At 44.3% G+C, this 21,567-nt stretch overlaps 1 protein-coding gene across 1 annotated transcript in view; it reads right to left on the bottom strand.

The window, feature by feature from the left end:
- The window catches only part of BLTP1 (bridge-like lipid transfer protein family member 1), a gene marked incomplete in the record, with an annotated part of 561,636 nt that overhangs the window by 435,858 nt on the left and 104,211 nt on the right, over window positions 1-21,567 (bottom strand). The window contains 2 exon segments of the mRNA XM_073603515.1: window positions 2,076-2,151; window positions 8,913-9,099. Coding sequence (XP_073459616.1) covers window positions 2,076-2,151; window positions 8,913-9,099 — 263 coding nt within the window.

The raw sequence follows: 21,567 nt of genomic DNA, 5'->3' as shown, positions 1-21,567 counted from the left end.
TGCTCCCTGCATGTTGGGCCTCAGTATGTGGCCAAGCAGTGAAAAAGTCCCACACATGTGGTATTGTAATACTCAGGAGGAGTAGCAGAATGTATTTTGGGGTGTCATTTTTGCTATCTAAATGCTATGTGTTGGAAATATCTTATAAACATACAACTTTGTGTAAAAAAAAATGCGTTTTCATTTTTTTCCACATTTTCCAAAAACTTCTAGAAAAAAATGAACCGTTCAAAAGACTCCTTAGGCCTCATAGATTATACGTTGGGGTGTTAGCTTTCCAAAATGGGGTCATTTTGTAGGTGTTTCCATTGTCCTGGTGCTCCAGGGCCTTCAAAAGTGTAATAGGTGGTTGAGAAATGAGATGTGTAATTTTTGCTCCTAGAACACCTGATGGTGCTCCCCTGCATGTTGGGCCTCTGTATGTGGCCAGGCAGTGAAAAAGTCCCACACATGTGGTATCGTAATACTCAGGAGGAATGGCAGAATGTATTTTGGGGTGTCATTTTTGCTATCTAAATGCTATGTGTTGGAAATATCTTATAAACTTACAACTTTGTGTAAAAAAAAAATGCGTTTTCATTTTTTTCCACATTTTCCAAAAACTTCTGGAAAAAAATGAACCGTTCAAAAGACTCATTAGGCCTCATAGATTATACGTTGGGGTGTTAGCTTTCCAAAATGGGGTCATTTTGTGGGTGTTTCCATTGTCCTGGTGCTCCAGGGCCTTCAAAAGTGTAATAGGTGGTTGAGAAATTAGATGTGTAATTTTTGCTCCTAGAACACCTGATGGTGCTCCCCTGCATGTTGGGCCTCTGTATGTGGCCAGGCAGTGAAAAAGTCCCACACATGTGGTATCGTAATACTCAGGAGGAGTAGCAGAATGTGTTTTGGGGTGTCATTTGTGGTATGCACATGCCATGTGAGAGAAATAAGTTATTACAATGACAATTTTGTGAAAAAATAAAAATAAAAAAATAAAAATCTTAATATTGCAAAGAATTGTGGGAAAAAATTACAACTTCAAATAACTTACCATGCCTCTTACTAAATACCTTGAAATGTCTACTTTCCAAAAAGGGGTCATTTGGGGGGCATTTGTACTTTCCTGGCTTGTTAGGGTCTCAAGAAATGAGATAGGCCACCAGTAAATCAGATGTGATACATTTTTTATGATTTGCACCATAGCTTGTAGACTCTAAAACTTTCAAACAGACCAAATAATTTCTGCTAATTTTGGGTTATTTTTACCAAAGATATGTAGCAGTATAAATTGTGGCCAAAATTTATGAAGAAAAATTAACAATTTGCAAAATTTTATCACAGAAATTAAGAAAAATTCTTTTTTTTTCAAAATTTTTGGTCTTTTTTCATTTATAGCGCAAAAAATAAAAAACCCAGAGGTGATCAAATACCACCAAAAGAAAGCTCTATTTGTATGGAAAAAAGGACAAAAAAATCATTTGGGTAGAGTGTTGCATGACTGAGTAATTGTCATTCAAAGTGTGAGAGCACTGAAAGCTGAAAATTGGTCTGGACAGGAGGGGGGTTTAAGTGCCCAGTAAGCAAGTGGTTAATAGCCACTGGGTTTTTTTTATTTTTTGACAAACAAAAGACAAAAAAAAAAAAAAAAAGAATTCTTAATTTCTGTTATAATATTATGCAAATAAGTATTTTTTTCTTCTTCACTGATGTGCACTGATCAGCAGTGTCCTGATTATAAGGGTAAACATGTACAGCTCTCCTTTCCTCACACAGACACAGCATGGGAGGAACGATCTGCAGATAATCGGCAAGTCTGTTTACTTGTGATCAGCTGTGATTGGACACAGCTGATCACATGGTAAAGGGCCATTGTGATTGTGAAAGAAAAAAGCATATTTTTTTTTGCAGGTTAAAAAAATGAATTAAATGTATGAATTTGCGCCTGAACCTGAACAAGACCGAAACACACACAGGACCCTTTTTCAATCCGGACCCTTTTTTCAATCGCGGCTGCCCCGGACATATGTGAACCAGCTCTATTGATTTATATCCATAAAGGGCAAACCATCTTCATACAATTATGTATTACTTACTGTGCTGATATTCACTTTAATCACTGGTATGAGAGATCTCCACGATGAGGATGCATCTTGAGGTTCCGTTTTAGCACTGGCAAGAACAAGGAAAATTAGGGACAAAGCATTGACAAATATACCGGCTATCCTTTAAAGTTACAGTAAGTTAAAGTGGTTAAGCCACTTTGCTGCCTCCTTCCATCCTCTGTGGTTAATAATGTAAGGAGCCCCCGCGTCTGTGCTTTATAAAAAAAAAAAATGACGCTATATACCTGATTTCAGAGTGCCCCCTGGCGCTCTTGTGACTCCCCTCTCTCGATCTGACAGCTTCAGCAGGCGGGGCCAAGAGTCCCCCACACTGATGCCAGTCAGGAGGAGAGGCGGAGAGAGGCGGCCGGTCACATGAGCGCTGAGCGGCGCTCTGAAATCAGATATAGAGCGGCATTATTTTTATAAAGCACAAATACTGGGGCTCTTTACATTATTAAATACAGAGGAAGGTATGAGAAATTACATATTTCAGCAGCAGGAGCGGAAGGGCGGATACTGTCAATAGCTGACAGGCAGGGATGGTGAGGGGAGAGGAGGTGAGAGGAGGACAGAGGAGAGGTGAGAGGAGGACAGAAGAGAGGGGAGGAGGAGGACAGAGGAGAGGGGAGGAGGAGGACAGAGGAGAGGGGAGAGGAGGACAGGGGAGAGGGGAGAGGAGGAGAAAGGACAGAGGAAAGCTACGGATGACAGAGCTACGTAAACGGACCACAGTGTCAAGGCTCAACAGCCATGATAAACTGCGATCAGTTTACAGGGGGGAGGGCAGAACCAGGCAGGATCAGCTAGGTATTTCAGGTGATAGAAGGGGCCAAATTACACAGCACAACTCCTGTGCTCTATAACATGCTTTATGGGGACAAGATCAATTTATTTATTTATTTATTTATTTATTTTTAAGGGTAACAAACGCTTTAATTTTTTGTGCGTGTGAATAGGTTAAATCACAGCTTCTTTCATATCTTAGGGACACCAGTGACAATATGGATATGCTGGAGTTCGCAGCTCTGTTCCCCCCCCATGAAGCCAAGGTAGGTGTGTGTGTGTGTGGTCTTACACTTCCTGCTGAATTCTCTGTAATGTAAAAATGGATACATTGAGATAATGAAGTTGAGGCATCCTCATTATGACCAATGCTGATGGGCAGAGCTGCAGCATGTGGTATTAAATGCTCACTTCCAGAGATCCAGAAAAATACTAAAACTGATGATTTTTTTTTCAATCTCTCTGTCTCTACCAAGTACTTACATATCAGTTTTATGTGGGCTGACTCTTTAAACAAGGAAAAACATCACAACTCTTGCCTTTAAAATAGTCCACAGAGATCATATGAATATTATATCTGAGCTGAATGTTTCTTACATATTTATTTGTCAATTGGCAATTAAGAGGCTTAGGAAAGGATCCTTTTGCCAAGCAACACAAGTGTATAGGGTATCATATAGTTCCACTATTTTTTAATTGCTTTACTTACTGCACTGGGTCAACACAGAATGGCACAATTTCCCTCATAAATAAGGCACAGAATGTGAACTTTTGACTATTAAAGTAAAGCTAAAGGTCCCCGTTATGCAGTCTAAACAAGTGCCAATCCAAAAGCAGTGGGCAGGACTAGGTGTGGTCAGGTGTTGTGACAAGCTAAAGGCTTGTAAATCAGCAGTGACAATGCTGATAGCTATGCTCCCTGCAACATTTTTTTTGGACAATATTTTTATTATATTATTTTAAGGTCATGAATACACTTGATCTGCAACACTTTTTCATCCCAGTGTAGTGCAAGTGGACACTACCTATTTGTGAGTGTGGCAACTCTGAATTCAGGAACAACAAAGAATCGTTGCACCCCATCACAAGAGGATTCATTAGGTGGATTTCACCCGCAAGCTCAACATGTATTTGTGGGACTTTGCAGGGAGGATATGAAAAAATTGTAGGGGCAGATGCACTTTTTTTTATTTAATGCGCCATAGTTCTACTTTAATTACTTTACTATTGTCATACTTTTACACGCATCATCAGGAGCATTACTGGTAGGAGCATTATTGGCAATGCTCCTGATGATGTGCGTGGTGTGAAATGGCCGTTGAGCTTTAGCTTACATGCACGAGGTCCACCCACCATTCTGCATCTGCTGGAAGGCGACGTGCCAAGTGACATTCCACATCTGGTGGCAGGCAACGTGGAAAGTGACACACTCTGGGCTCCCACTGATTCTGCATTATGGTGAGTTGAACTATTTAATTTTATATTACAATGTAATAATAGAAATAATGCGTTTCAATCATTCTGACACCATATCAACCATGGTGCGTGATGATTGAAGCGCCAACACCAGCCATTGTCCAGAAAAATTGCTCATCTCCCACGCAGCCGGTCCCCGATGCCAAAAAGGTTGAGGACCACTGCTTTAAAGGACCATTTTTTGGCACCATGTATGAGTTATAATGCCACAACACTTCAGTTTTGTCTATAGTATAGATCAGTGTTTCTCAACTCCAGTCCTCAAGGCGCCCCAACAGGTCATGTTTTCAGGTTTTCCATTATTTTGCACAGGTGATTTGATCAGTTTCACTGCCTTAGTAATTACCACGGCCCTTTCATCTGAGGGAAATCCTGAAAACATGACCTGTTGGGGTGCCTTGAGGACTGGAGTTGAGAAACACTGGTATAGATTGTCAATATTCACTTTAATTCAACTCCTATTTAATATATATGAAATTATTTAGAGCGCTGCATTTACCTATATTTATTGTTTTGAGTCTGTATATCTACACATATTGCACACTGCCACACATTGATCAACCTAGTGCTGACACACAATCTCTTCACAATCCCCTTAACATAACAAAATAACTGATAAGGCCCTTACAGGGCTGCCTGGAGTGGAATTCTGACATAATAGCGTCCGGTCTGAACACTGACCTGCTAAAACTTAGAGAATGTATAAGCAGATGACCAGGTGGTCACCTTACAGACCTGGGAAACTAAGACCTGATGTTGAAAAACCCAAGAAGAACCAACGCTTCTGGCAGAGTGGGTCTTCATAGGAAAGACAGGAACCCTAGCTTTACAGTCATACGCCTGAGTAATTATTAGGCTGATCCCAGAGCAACTGTGGCTATAAAGACAGCATGTCTTTCCAGGAAACAGGGAGTGAGAAACAAACAGTCTCTAAAAGAACACAGCCAAGGCAGAACCCTGGCCTTTTAGTGTCTTCAAGGCTGTCCAGTCCTGACTGAAGTAAGGATAACTCCATGCCACAGAGTATTTGCTGGAATGAAGCTTTCCCTTTCTGCACCAAGCAAAATATGTTTTTCACGCGCAGTAGTAAACCCTACGTGAAGTAGACTTTCTGGCCTTTAGCAAAGTGGGAATCACTGAGTCTACAGGACCCCTGTCCCTCAGCACTTGGATTCAACAGCCAAGCTGTTAAAGTCAGAGACCATGAAGCAGGATGGAACGTGGGGCAATGAGAAAGAAGGTCCAGGCCACCCTGTAGGGCCTAGAGTCCCCTAGGAGAAAAGAAACAAAGGAAAGCGCCTCTGAGTGCAGGTATTTATTGATAACAATAGATATGTAATCCACACTTACAAGGAAGTAAGAAAAGATCAGCTTCGAAGGGGGGCAACTCATGGATCAGTCCCAACGTCCATAGTGAGGATAAGCAGCAGAGTGACTCCGGAGGGATGGCCGCGGTCCACCGCAAGGAGAATACAAGCAACTGGGCTAAATGGACGTTCCATAATCAACCAGGGCACTCATGGGCGTGTGACGTCAGCAGAGTGAAAGAGACCACAACGCATTTCAGAGCATGCGCGAAGCTCACACTGGGCATGGGCGCTCCTTTATCAAGTGTCACTAGATAAAGGAGCGCACATGCCCAGTGTGAGCTTCGCGCTTGCTCTGAAACGCGTTGTGGTCTCTTTCACTCTGGTGACGTCACACGCCCACGAGTGCCCTGGTTGATTACGGAACGTCCATCTAGTCCAGTTGCTTGTACTCTCCTTGCGGTGGACCGCGGCCATCCCTCCGGAGTCACTCTGCTGCTTATCCTCGCTATGGACATTGGGACTGATCCATGAGTTGCCCCCCTTCGAAGCTGATCTTTTCTTACTTCCTTGTAAGTGTGGATTACTTATCTATTGTTATCAATAAATACCTGCACTCAGAGGCCCTTTCCTTTGTTTCTTTTCTCCTATGTATTAGAGAGCTGACTTCGCTCACCCGGAAAAGCTTGCCCTCAGCGCGGGTTCCTATACAGAGACACTCAAGTTTTTTAAAACCACGTTTTTTGCAAAACCACGTTTTTTTAACTACAGTGACTATTCACCATGGACTTTTTATACCTCTAGCAATCATAAACTTATCCCTATTTTTAGTTTACTGTATATCCCACTGCATTTTTATTGCATTATTGTATTGCATTAATTATTGCATCATTTTATTGCATTATCATTGGTCCTATGCGCTAACATATATGCATATATAGAGTCCCCTAGGAGTCTGACTATGTTCAAGACTCACCTTCCTGGGCCTACTCAGTACAATGAGAATCACCAGAATGCCATCACCCGCTATCCCCCAAAGCAGACGGGGCAAAGGGCATCTACTCAGAAGGCCTGAGGATCCCTGGACCTGGACCTGAACTTGTCCAGTTTGTGCTGTAGTCTGGACAACATTACAGGGGAGATTTACTAAAACTGATGCACACAGAATTTGGTTCAGCTGTGCATAGTAACAAATCAGCTTCTAACTTCAGCTTGTTCAAGTAAGCTTTGACAATAAAACCCAGAAGCCGCATGGTTACAATGACCAGCTGCACCAGAATCTGTGTGCATCAGTTTTACTAAATCTCCCCCTATTTGTACATCTGGCATCCCCCATCGAAGACAAAGTTGGTAAAACACTAACAGGATCACATCATTGAGTTTTGCAAAATGGTCAGAATGACCTCCGCTTCTCAAAGAGTGGCCTGACTTCTGGTATAGCCTTGGTGATTATGTACAACAAAGCCATGGCATTGTCAGATTGGACTCTGACTGGCAGTCCCCAGAGCAGGGTGGTCCAATTGTAAAAAGCAAGCCAAATTGCCCTCAGCTCAAGGAGGTTTACTGGCATCCAAGCTTCTTTTGTTGACCAGGTCTCCTGGTCTAAGAGAGTCCAAGACTTCTCTACAGTACTTTCCACACTACAGGGAGAACAGAGGATTTCCCAAACAGCAGCACTGGCATAGACACCATTCTATAGATAACCTGGCTTTGGTGTGCAGAGACATGGGGCGAACCAGGGACAGAATCCTTTTCTCACACACTGCAAGGATATTAAGTTTCTCGCAGTCTTGAATTAAACTGCATGTACGGGACTGCCACGAAGGAGGGTACTATCAACCCCAGCACACTCATGCAGAAGTGAATGGAAGTGTGTTCCAGGGAACTTAACTCCTGGAACTTGATGCAAAGGGTCTGAAGCTTTTTCTGGCAAAGGAAAACTCATGCCAAGGCCATATTAAGGATGAGGCCCAGATATTCCATGATGATGGCTACAGAATCGACTTTGGTTGAGGACCCAGCCAAACTCCTGCAGCACTGTCTGCGGCACACTGGCCATAGAATGGGGATTCCCTGGCCTACCAAGGAGCCAAAACCTGAGCCCTAATAAACATAAGTGGGGCTGTCAGCAGAGCCACAAACTGAAAATGTTGCTTCTCAACCACAATGAGCAGGTACAGCTGATTGGAGCAGAAAAATACAGATGTGGAGGTAGGCATCTTTGATGTCCACAGAAGCCAGGAAATACCCTCGATCCCATGTGTCAAACACAATGCCCGCAGGCTGAATCCATTTCATGTGGCCCTCTCACCCAAGGCTTTTTCTCAAATGGAACTCAGTTCTGCCACTTCTGGCTCTCACCCTCTGCTTCCCACTGTCCCTTGTAAATACAGAAGCCTTCTGTGTTTAAAAGGATAGCTTTCCTCTCAGTGACTCTCACAGATCTCTCCCTGCCCTGCACCCATGGTGGGAACAAGAGATGCACCTGCAGTGTGGAATAGGGCATCACATGGTAAGCTGCCTTGTGATCCCCATCTGTGCTCGGGTGCAATGATCCAATGATCTCTCTGCAAGTGAGAGAGAGAGAGAGAGGCAGAGCAGCCTACACTGCCAGGAAACCCGTAAAACTGCTATAAAGCACCAAGGCTCAGCAGGGAAAGGTAGTTTAACTAGAAATTTGTGCATCAAAACAGAAAAGATTCCCTCAGCGGAAAGACAGGTCCTTCACCTGTGGGCACTAGAAAAAACTAAAGCAATGCTGGGAGTGAGAGGAGTTAGAAATGAGAACAGGAACACTACTGCCACTCTGGCTTGATAAGTCCCCAATCATACTGACCTGACATGAAAGAGGAGCCCTGTACTAACCAGAACAGTTCTCGGTGCGCCACCATAGAAAGCCACTTGCTATGGGAGCACACCTGCGGGCTTGCTCCCAAGCCGAGCAGTGTGCATCTATTGACACATACAGCACAGCTCAGCCCTGCCCCTCGCTCTCAGGATTCGGTTGACAGCAGCCAATGGCTCCTGCTGCTAACTCTGTGAGCAGAAAAAAAGGAAAGAGCTGCTGCAGATGGGCATAGCGCTGAATCGAGATCAGCCTCAGATAACTATACAGGAGGGTAAGGGGGCGATACAAATACTAGGACATTTTTTTACCCTAATGCAGGGAATCCATTAAGGTAAAAAATGTCCAGCATTTAGAACCATTTAAATGCAAACGACTTCTGTAAACAACCAGTACTTGAAGAAACCTTAATACCTTGCAAGTCCAGCATGCACCTTTTCTTTTCCATTTTCTCGGACCTTATCATCTTCTTTCCGGGGAGGGAATATTGTTGGGTCTAAACCAAAAACTTCCTGGAGGTGTCCATAAAGATCAGAACGATTGTACACATGGAACTCAAAATCATTTACTGTTATGTACAGCCTGGTTTCTGCTTTGGGATCTAGAAAGACAAAACAAGAAGATTATATTGTAAAAACATCTTTTTTGTATATAGTTTGTAAAGGTACACCTTACACGGGGCATACAAGTATGTTCAAAACATATGGCTCCATTTACTGATGAGGCTTTACTGTTCCTCTAACCCACTACAAGCCTACCAGACAGGGTTTGCATGGCTAAAAACAATACACCCTTCATATAAAACCCACAATGCTTATTGGAACCCTATGGGCCATGTTATCAAGGATTCTTAGGTTTAGGTGACATAAGGAAGAAGTTTATATTCATGGCAATTATACGGTATATTTATTGTTAAAAGATTAATGCTTATTAATGCTTATTTATGCCTTACCAATTCATGTAACGAGTGAATTTATATATATATATATATATATATATATATATATATATATATATATATATATATATATATATATACACATACACATACATCTAGATATATAGATAGATATATGGTGTATATATAGATATATCTATATATACACTGTAATTTTCAACGTATAGGTCAAGTACGGAACTAAGAGACTTCAACTTCTATATAAATTTGTGCGTGTCCAGCATAATGCACAAATGTATATGGCATTACCTTAACACTGCAAATTAGCTAACAATATAGTCCCTATGCAAAATTGGCGATTTCCACTTCATGTTGAGTCATCTCAATCCAATTTTATACAATTTACTTGAAGAACTAAACATTAATGTGTGCTTCAAAGCACTTAAAGTGGTTGTAAAGGCTGAAGGTTTTTCACCTTCATGCATTCTGTGCATGAAGGGTTAAAAAACTTTGTGTGTGCAGCTCCCCCACACACCCCCAATACTCACCTGAGCCCTCTCTCGATCCGGCCATGCGCACAAGAGCCTTGGCTGTCCCGGGACTCCCCCTCCTCATTGGCCATTGTCAATCACAGCCAGAGAGCCAATGAGAACAGAACGGGGGGGGCACGGCTCTATGTGGCTTATGGATGTGGCTTATGGAAGCGGCTTCCTATTGGTGGCACTGGTCAAGAGGGAGGAGCCAGGAACACTGTTGGGGCATTACACAGAGCAGGTAAGTATAACGTTTTTTATTTTTAATAAAAAAAAAAAAAAAAAAAAAAAGCTGGGGGGCGTGGCCTGGAGCGGCATGCAGTAGGATGCAACTAGACAGAGCTCCGCCGGCCATTGATCCTTTTATAATCTCCTGGGACCGCTAAGCTGCTTACCTCAGCCCACAACACACCACCACCGAACCGGCAACTTGCAGGGGTCATGTCGCCTACAAAAAAGGCATCTACAGCGGCCGCAAAGCTGGAACAATTCCGCCGGCAAGGCACGGACCCCTCCAGCCAAGATGGCGCCGCCGCGCTGGAAGAAGAGCCTCCTACAGGGACAGACACAGCGAGGGTGCTGGAGGCGATCTCATCATGCCAGGAAGCTGCTACAGCATGCCAGACAACCCTCACAGCGTGGATAGAAGAAGTCAAAGTGGACATCTCACTGGTAAGGCAGGACTTTCAAAAATTAAAGGGCAGAGTCACTGAGGCAGAGACTAGGCTGAGCAATATGGAGGATTCCCTCCCCCCCTGCAAAATACAACATCTGAGCTGCAGCATCAAGTAAACCAATTGATTCAAAAGCAGGGTGATATCGAGAACCGCCTCAGGCGATGCAACCTCAGATTTGTGGGTCTCCCTGAGGGGGCTGAGGGGAGAGACCCCCCCACGTTCCTTGAAAATCTGCTTTGCGATACATATGGAAGAGAATCTTTTTCCCCAACATTTGTGGTGGAGCGCGCACACCGCCTGTCGGGCAGACCGCCACCACCTGGAGCCCCTCCGCGCACGTTTATCGCAAAGTTCCTGAATTACAGAGACAGAGACGCCATACTTCGCCTCAGCAGAGCGAAGGGGAACATTCCCTTAGGAAACAAAATGATAGCAATCTACCCGGACTTCTCCGCAGAGGTGCAGCGGAGAAGGCGTACATTTATGGAGGTCAAAAGGCGCCTTCGCATCAAAAACATCAAATACGCCATGCTCTTCCCGGCCCGCCTCCGTGTGGAGGGAGAGGACAGAGCGCACTTTTTTGAGGATCCAGAGGCCGCCATCGCCTGGCTGGAACAGAGGGAAAACCACGAATAAGTCCTAGCTTTTCTCATACTCATCTCTGCGCCTACGTCAATATGTGACCACTACAGATCTTTCACCCTACTGCACCCTGCCTTTTCACACGGATCGACTCCAAATTTGAAACCTCATACCAAATCAAAGGATGAACTGTCCGTCATCCCACCTTCCTTACATCCCCCCTATTATCCCCCGATGATGGATGACTGCTCATCAATTCCACTTGGATTGGATCTACCCCTGAACACAACTGAACACGAGCGGACTCCAACTAACGCCAGAGCTACACATCTCATCAGGAACACCCGGCTGGCAACAAACCGTGAGAACTTTTTCACCCTACAACAACCGGTACAATCGAATCAACGGGTTTCTTATAACCCCTTAACACTGAGACACGCTTCAGGTACTTACTCATACACTTCCTAATAGAGTCCACACAGGCAACCGACGGAGCTAGGTAATGTCTAAAAAGTACTCACCATGAGTGGTGAGTCAAGTCCTGAAATGCGCAACAACACGCAGCGTATTTTCGCCCCACGCAATACAGTTCACCACCTGAAATGGAGCGCACAGTCTTCGGCAAAGCTGAACATGTGGCTTGGGACACCTGAGTTTATCATGGTCAAGCTCTAACTCTTCCTCCACAGGTGGGACAATGTTTATGCCCAGTTGGCAGTTCGGGATCGAAGCTCGCACCAAGTTTGGAAGGTGCAGAGCGGGGAGGGGGGAAGGGGTTATTAGAATTTTAGAAGTTCTAATGTCTAACCCAATGTCTAAAAAATTGAATTGCTACCAAAATAACCCCATGGCGTTTTTGATAATGGTTATGATTTATGATATATGTGCTGTGCTGCTTGGGGGGGGGGATCCAAGTTCTGGGGCTCAATACCTCATATTCACATTTAAATGGCTAGCCTAAAATTTATCACGTGGAATATCTGCGGACTCAGGGAACCTATAAAAAGGTCGGCGGTGTTTTCACTTCTCAAGAAACAAAGAGCAGATGTAGTGGCTCTGGTAGAAACACACGCCGAAGGCCTCGCACATAGAGTACTTAAGAGACCGTGGATTGGATGGGCATTCCATTCAACGCACACTACCCTCTCCAGGGGAGTCTCACTTTTAATTGCTAAAAATACCCATTTCGAGCTCCAGGACTCAGTGATCGACCCATCGGGCAGATATGTCCTTTTAAAAGCTAAGATATATGGAGACCTGCTCCTCCTCATGGCATTTTACGTTCCACCACCATTCAGCGCGACTGTTATAGCTGCCGGGTTTGACTTCATGACCCTGCACCCTGGCATTCCTGCTGTGTGGCTTGGTGATTTTAACAATGTACTTGATCCAGCCCTAGACAGACTTAACATGTCAACCACAGAACCAGTGACGTCTCACCTCACAAGATTCGCCAGACTCCTGTCTGACTTTAACCTAGTAGATACGTGGAGAGTCAGGAATCCTGTAGACAGGCGGTTTTCCTGCTTCTCCTCGTCACACCGAGCTATGTCCCGAATAGACCTAATATTGGTATCTAATGTGCTCCTCCCTAGACTGTCAGACGCGGGCTTTTCCCCTAGGTCCCTATCAGATCACTGCCCCTATTGGGTTATACTTACTGTTCCCCACAACCGCCCCCCGGCGACATGGAGGTTGAACCCTTTCTGGCTGACTTTACTGCCGGAGGAGGACGACCTCTCATCGGAGTGGGGAAACTATTTTCTAATCAATGAGGGCTCTGCCTCGGTCCAGTTGGTATGGGAAGCCTTCAAGAAACACGCCCGCATGATACTAACCAACAGAATTAACAAACTAAAAAGAGTGTCAGAGGCGGCAATAATCAGGGCGGAGGAGAGCCTCCGAGACTCAGAAAAGATATTTCTTGAAGCCCCAACTGCAGATAGAGCGGACAACCTTAAACTCTGTACAAGGGTGCTGGCCCAACTACACTACGAAAAATCCAAACGAAAACTATTTTTCCATAGACAGCGATCGTTCGAACACGGGGACCGGGCGGGAAAACTCCTTGCCTATTTAATACATAGTGAAGATAGACCCCCTGTGGTAATCTCAGTGCGCTCACCCAACGGAGCAATAGAAACAGAACCGCATAGAGTTACAGACATCTTTAGAGAATTCTACCACAAACTCTACACAACAACAGTCCCGTCAGACACCTCCCCAATGGAAACATTCCTGGGAGAACTGACAATTCCCCAGCTCTCTGCAGAACAGGTTGAGGAACTAGAGGCCCCACTAACAATAGACGAGATATCAGGAGCCCTGGCGGAACTCCCAGTCTCGAAGTCCCCGGGCTCGGACGGCCTACCAGTGGAGTTCTACTCCACATACTCAGAAACACTGATCCCTAGACTATTACAGCTATACGAGGCCATATTCAAAGATTCTAGAATGCCAGCGTCCATGAGAGAAGCCACCATAGTATTGATCCCCAAACCAGGGAAAGACCCACTCATCCCCGAGTCTTACCGCCCCATATCTCTACTCCAAGTAGACATTAAAATACTTGCAAAAATACTAGCCATCCGTCTTAATAAAGTAATCCTCTCTTTAATACATAGTGACCAAGCAGGGTTTATGCCGGGTAGAAATACATCCTTCAACCTTAGAAGACTGTTCATAAACCTACAAGCCACACACGACAACGTAGGGTCAAGAATAATCGTCACCTTGGACACAGCCAAGGCGTTCGATTCAGTGGAATGGGTATACCTGTGGAGGTGCCTGGGCAGATTCGGCTTCGGCCCGAAATTTATAAAATGGGTGCAACTTCTATACCAATCTCCATCAGCAAGGGTACTAGCGAACGGATGGCCATCCGACCAATTCTTGTTATCCAGAGGCACGAGACAGGGATGTCCTCTGTCGCCCCTGCTGTATGCATTGGCGGCAGAGCCCTTAGCCATAGCCATCCGGTCGCACCCGCAAATAAAGGGGCTCCGCAGGGGGGACGTGACGGAAAAAATTAGTACATACGCAGATGACACCCTACTATACCTAGATGACTCTGAGAATTCCCTGCCCCTTACACTGGACCTAATAGAACGATTTGGTACGTTCTCCGGCCTCAGGATAAACTGGGATAAATCCCAGATACTACCCCTTGACAGCTTCCCACAGTCCAGGGACGGAGCCGGATTGCCCTTACAGAGAGTAGAGATCATCAAATACTTGGGCATAAGAACCACAAGAGACCCAGCGGATTACGAGACACTCAACATAACGCCGTTATTTGCAATGCTTAAGCACAAAACACAGGTGTGGGCCCGCCTCCCTTTGGGAGTAATGGGACGGATAAACCTGACCAAAATGGTCCTCTTACCTAAAATACTTTACATGATTTGGCACTCGCCAATATACCTAGTGCTTAGACATTTCAAACTAATGGAAGCCATCATAAAGCCATTCGTGTGGGGTAACAACAGACATAAAATTGCTTGGCAAAAACTAAAAAACCCCACAGACTTGGCAGGAATGGCTGTACCAGACTTCAATGCTTACTACATTGCAGCGCAATTATCCCAAATATTTCATGTGGATAAGACAGATAGGGAAAGATTCCTGCAATTGTTGTGCCCAAAGTGGTCTCAGTCATCACAAGACCCATTGACTGTAATGGCGGGGAAAACCACTGGGGAAGACAGGAACACTAACCGCAAAACGTTACTCTATCATTACACCAAGATTTGGAACCTATCCATGAATAGACTCCAACTACCAACAATAAATGAGTTCACCCCCCTGTGGCACAACTCGAACCTTCCTGAATTCGATTTGTTGCCTGACAGTGAGCTGTGGAGTTCTAGAGGGATCATCTATATACAACACATTATACATAACGGCAGGCTAAAAACTTTTGATAGACTAAAAACGGAATATATGCTCCCAAACCAAATGTTCTTCAGGTACCTGCAGTTGCGCCACGCCTTTCATTCACAGTTCCCATCGGGAGAATGTCACCTGGTAAACAACCCATTAATGGAAGCACTGAAATGCCCTGACCCGAAAAAACTAATCTCCCAATTCTATTTAATGCTAATGCTACCGCAGGCTACGTCATCGGCCTACGCCCTGAAAACAAGATGGGAAGGAGAGGTAGGCGCGCTGGCAGACGACGAATGGAGTGATGCTCTCGACACATGCAAACTAGTGTCCCCCAGACTGTCAGACCGATTAACTCAACTATTTTTGATTCACAGAGCATACCTTACGCCATTAAGACTGTCTAAATATAGGGGTAATCAATCCACAATGTGCACAATGTGCAACCAAGCTACCGGAACCTTTTTCCACCTTTTGTGGCAGTGCCCCCAGATCCAAGCATATTGGGCACAAGTGGTGCGCTTCCTCCATGATACAATGGGCTCTCCGGTAACACTGCAGCCCAAACTTTGTCTGCTGGGAATTCTATCAGACCCCGAGATAAATAAATTTCAAAAGGTATTTATACATGAAACACTCTTCTCTGCTCGTAAGGTCATTGCTAGAGTTTGGATGAGACCTAACCCCCCAGGGTTCTCACACTGGTTGGCAGAAGTCAATAACACATTACCTTATAAAAAACTAATCTACATACACAGAGGCTGCCCTATAAAATATGAACAAATATGGGATAAATGGACACAGTCACCTGATACTTGCACTTGAGGGAAAAATTAGGTAACGGGGTAATTCGAGGACCAACCCTCCCCCGCGACACGCATGCTGAGATACTACAGCACGAATCAGTCAAACTAGTACGATAAGATCAATCAACTCCACACATACACCATGGGAAAGAAAGGAAATAAAAAGATCAGACATGGGTTACAGTACTGTATACGAATTTTATTTGTACGTTTTGCAAAATGTATTGTTATTCTGCTTGGTTTTCATAATGTACACTGTACTCCTTTTTTGTTTCTTGTCAATGCTCAATAAACACACATTTAATGTAAAAAAAAAAAAAAAAAGCTGAATCTATATCCTCACTTTAAGTACCCCTTACCTATACCCACAAAGAGTAGGAAGGTGGTGAAGAGGCCCTTGTCCCTCATCATTGGGACAAGTGGGCTTTGCAGGATGGGAGGCTGAAAGGAATGTGGCCCAGTATGGTATAAGAAGGGGGCACATGCTTGCTGCCCTTCCTTTCTTTACCACCCAGGCTGCATGACTGGATAAAGGTCTGATACTAAAGGGTAGCCCCACACGGTTTTTCTCTAAAAATACAAATATACTGGCTATTTAAATTGGATTTTTGCATTTACCATGAAAGTCTTTTCTAAAGTATACTATGGGGCAACAGAGTTAATTCTGAGACAAAAGGGGTTATATTACTGGAGAATGGACATTAACTGGTCAGACAGAAATATCCCATTCCATCCCTCTCAATCTGTATTTTTGTGGAAAAGTAGTAGGAGGAGTGGATAATAAAGACAGGTTGTGGGACTTTTGTTCTTTAATGGAATCCAAGTAAAAAAGTTTATATAAATACAAAAATACTGTTTTCTTTATCATTCATTAGGGGACGAGAGGGATGTCCAAAAACAGTACAACTGAGCGGTGGGAAACACAGCAAACAAACACCAATAATCCACCAATAATCCTTCCAAAATAACAGTGTAGAACTGGGGTAGCATGCAGCACAAAGATCTGCTTTAAGGGCTTTATGTCGGAAGCTGGTGTCAAAAAAAGGCCTGAACATTCACTTGGTAGAACCTAGTCAATGTGTGAACAGAAGACCAGGAAGCAGCCAACAGGTGTTTAAAGGTCCAAGAGGGATACACTCTTCTAGTGTAGTGTGCCTTTACAGGAAAAGTAAGAACATTGTGCTTAAGCCTATATGCTTGAATAATGAGCTGCCTAAGACAATTAGGAATAGTAGAATGAAAGGCATGATGTCAGTTAAAGGGACACTTGGGAAAGGCAAAAAAGAAGTCAGTCCATTAGGAGGAAGCCATAGCTGAGAAATGAACTCAAACAGCTTGCACCGCATATAAAACAATAGAGGATTATCTCCATGGGATGTACCGGCACAGGACAGAGATATAGAAGCACAATGTCCTGGTCAAGGTGAAAGGAAGAAACCAATCTAGCCCTCAAGACAACCTTGTCACCAGAAAACGTTCCTTACAAGACAAGGCAGCCTACTCAGAAACTCCTCTTGCAGAGGTAATGTAAAAAAAAAGGCTGCCGCGTGAGTGAGAGCAGACATAGGAATTTTTCCAATTTGTTGAAAGGGTGTTTTTGAAGAAAGCGTGTTTTTGAAGGGCTGACAGAACTAGGTTGAAGTCCCATGGAGTCACAGGTGGATATACGGGTGGAACTACAGTATGCGAGTTACACTTTGTACAAAGGGCTTGCATGAGGGAATAAGAGGCAAGCAATCTTTGGGGGAAAAAAAATATCACAAGAGCAGAGACCTTGCTTTTGAGGTACTCAAAGTCGAATGTTGATCCAGGCCTGGCTAGAGGAAGGCCAGGATGCCTCCTAAGATTGAATTTTCTTGCCCTGTACTGTGTAAAGTACATATTTAACGTGCAAGGATAGACCTTGCGAGAGGTGCATTTACTAGCTTTTATAAATATAGGAATAACAGAATGAGATGTGCCCTATGATTTAGGACCTGGGCTTTAACAGCCATTCAGTTAAAAGTTAGTGATCATGAAGCAGGGTGGCACACCGGTCCTTTGAATCAAAGATCCAGATGATCTGGGAGTGCCCATGGTGAATCTTATAAGGTTCGAGTACCACATCCACCTGGGCAATTTCGATGTGAAGAATAGCATCAGAATGCCCTCTGTGTTGATTCTATGAAGCAGACAAGGAAGGCGTTTCAGAAGGGGAATGGCATAGATGAGGTTGAGCTGATCCCACTGAGTCACTAGGGCATCCATTTGCTATATCTAGAGGGTCCCTGCACCTGGAGACAATTCTGCTCAGTTTGTAGTTGAACGTGCAAGCCAGGAGGTACACACTTTTAACAGAGGTCTTGAAACACATCTGAGTGAAGAGACCACTCTTTAGAATACAGACATTAACATCTAAAAGTTTTCTTTCCACACCTAAAATGTGGATGACTGACAGGGTTAGAACATGAAGTTCAGCCTCGGCTTCTCTGCAATTTGGAGGTCCAGCCCTAAATAGATAACCAGATCACTCTGAGCTCCAGTATGTTGACTGGAAGACAAGCTTTCTCTGGTGATCACATGCCCTGCACAAAAGGGTTCCAGGGCTCCTATGCCCCGTGTCAGGCTGGCATTTGTTGTAAAAATCTTACAGAGCGACAAAAGGAAAATTTCCCTGACTCTAGGGCTGGATTTGTGCGCCTTTATGTCCTACTCAGCCAGAACATTGAGTTCCAATGCTCTGAAGTAGAATTAAGTATACATAATGGCCTCAAAAGAAAGAACCATAAGGTCCAGAACTTGTATGGAAACAGTTGATTGGCTCTTGAACTTTAGAGTCCAAACCTGGAAGCATAGAGTCAGCAGTTTTGTACAGTGGAAGAAAAACTCTAAGCAGTGAGTCAGATTCAGTGCAGATTTCTGAAGGTTCAGGAACCAACCAAACCATTGCAGCCTCTAAACAGTTTCATGGGCATTGTCAGATAAGGCCTATGTCTTCCTCAGGAGAAGGTTATAGATATATCCCACTTGAGTATTCCCTACGAATGAAGCAGAGCAAGTAAGGGAGCCTGCACCTTAGTCAAGATGGGAAGTACAGTGTACAGACCTAAGGGAAGTGCAAATAACTTGTAGTGTGGCAAAACCACCACAAAATGGAGATAGCACTGATGTGTTGGAAAGATGCAAGTATGCATCCTTGATATCCACAAAGGCAGAAAGTCTCCTCAATGGAGGAAAGCAATGAATGACCTTATAGATTCCATGTATAAAACAAAGTGCAGCGCCTTAGTGTAACAATGGTAAGTGTCAATAAAAACAAACATGAAATAATCAAGTGAAAAAATATATTAATCCACTGAGAATCGTGTGAATAAATAAAATTGAGTAAAACATCTTTTAAATTCAGAGTGTCCATGTATGACTTTCACTATCCAGAAAAATCCACACCACTTGTGACTGAGAATAAGAACACACTCACCAGCTCCAAAGCTGCCAATGCAGCAAGTAGCAAGTTAAAAATATACAGTTTTCCTTTAAGGTCATCCAGCTCCATCCATTCACCAAGGATCTTCTGGCTACGGCAGGGTTTACACACCACTGGGGGTTGTTGGAATACTCACAACGCCACTAAATGGAAAAGGAGCGCTCACATCATGGGGCCAAACACCAAAGCGGCCATATGTAGTGTAGTAATTTCTTAAGATAACTTAAAAAGTACATAGAATCCATAAGAAAGCATCCAGATGCCAAATAATAAAAACAGGTAGTACTGCACTACTGCATCTGGCTGCCAGATCAGAGACCTTATAGATTTCAATGCAGAATGGGATGGAAGCCTTCTTTTTGCTTTGGGGGGGGGGATTAGTAAATAGGTTTGAGAAACCTTTCTTTTTCCAGCACTATGGCTAGAACTCTCAGAAAAAAAGGAGTTGTGACAAAGCAGAATAGACATCCGATTGTCGTTGCTGGGATGTTGGCAGGCCTGACAACATGAAGTGGGGTGAAGAAAGAGTTTGAAAGTCGAGTTAGTAGCCCCTGGATACCACGTTTGTTACCCATAGTAGCAAAGGTTAAAAGACATACCTCCATTTCGGGAAGCGGGGGTATCACCTCATGGTATAGAGGGCTTGCTCACAGGCTTGGGTGCTTAAAAAGTCCAAGGCTTGCAGTGGAACAGAGTTACAGTTTCAGCTTTGAACCTAGAGCACTGGGAGAAAGGACAGGAACTTGTCTTAGCTTCAAAAGTAGGCTGTTTGCTAGTCTGAGCATTTGCTTTCTTTTGCTTTTTGCTTATTTTTCCTCACTTGTCACCCCTGTTAAAGTTGTCCAGAAAGACAGCAAAGAGGTGCTCACCATAAAAGGGCACGTGCAATAGGTATTTTTTTTGCACTGATGTTCCACATACCAGCATTTGAGCGACAGGGTCCTCCATATGAACAGACAATAGACCCATCAGGCGTATGACATCAGTGTAGTGCAGGGCAACAGACACAAGGTTTCAATTGTTGAAAAATCAAATAATCAGTAAGGATTGAAATGGGATCTCTAGATACATCTTAGGACTGTACACCAAGGATCTTGCAGATGAACATGACAGCAATTAAAATTTCCTTGACAGGAAAGAAAATCAGATACTTTGAAGGAGAAGAAGAAGAGGCACGCATATTTCCCATGTTCCAAGTCATCTATCAAATGGATATTAGCCATGAAGTCTGACATGGTTGTAAAAAATTCCTCCCTAGATAACGCAGAGGAGGGTGTTACACTTGGGGGACATAGTGAGGACTCCAGCAGAGGGGCAACTGTCTAGGCTGTCAGCATCAGGCCCTTAGGCGATGTTTGCTGCCTCAGTGGGTCAGGAGCCAAGAGAGCCCACAGAAATGTTCCCTCTGCACTTATGAGCCTACATACTACAAGTTGTGAGTGCCGGTCCCACAAGAGGTACTCACAACCAGCTGCAGGAGCAAGGCATGTTCTATGGCCATCTGTGACCTTGTCACTGTAAAGCAGCAGGGACCCCGTGGCTTGTCTTTGCCAGAGCAACATGGTAATGGTGCAGGCTTTGGGTAGAGGATGAGAATGGGTATGAAGGCAAGTGCATATGACGTAGGGAAGATGTGGCACATGTGCAGTAAAAGCCTCACAAAGAGGGCGTTGTGCAGGCTCAGTAAGGTGGGCGTGAGGTGCCAAATTCAAAAGTGGTTCAGCACCTGCTTCCCAACCATACCCTAAAACACATGGTGTGCCATAGTCCGAGCTCCAGGCATTAAACCCTGCCTGGGCACAGCAAGAGACAGAAAATACAAACCATTACAGGCCGGCCCTGCACCTTCAGGGTTCCTTGGATACAACCCCAAGGCTACGTCAGCTGGAAAACAGCACCGCATACTAGCTCATTATGAAATGCTTACCTTAGAAGGAAGCCTGACATGTTCCCCCAGTGTTACTTCTGGGTTCGCGGGCTACGGCGCTGTGAGTGGCCAGAGCCGCGATGACGTCACTCCTGCGCATGCATGGGGGAGCCCATGGTTCCGGCAAGAAGCTCTGAAGTTCGGGCATTATACGCCGGACCTCCAGAGCGCATCCAACGCTGAAGTCAGCGTCTGCTTGTAGGGTGAATATCTCCTAAACAGTGCACGTTTACCAGTAGGTAAAAAACACAAAAGCAGGGTATACAACCGCTTTAAGAAATTGACATAAAAATAAAGA

This window comes from Aquarana catesbeiana, linkage group LG01 (assembly GCF_042186555.1).
Source record: "Aquarana catesbeiana isolate 2022-GZ linkage group LG01, ASM4218655v1, whole genome shotgun sequence".
Lineage (NCBI taxonomy): Eukaryota > Metazoa > Chordata > Amphibia > Anura > Ranidae > Aquarana > Aquarana catesbeiana.
This window is presented reverse-complemented; position numbering and strand designations above follow the sequence as displayed.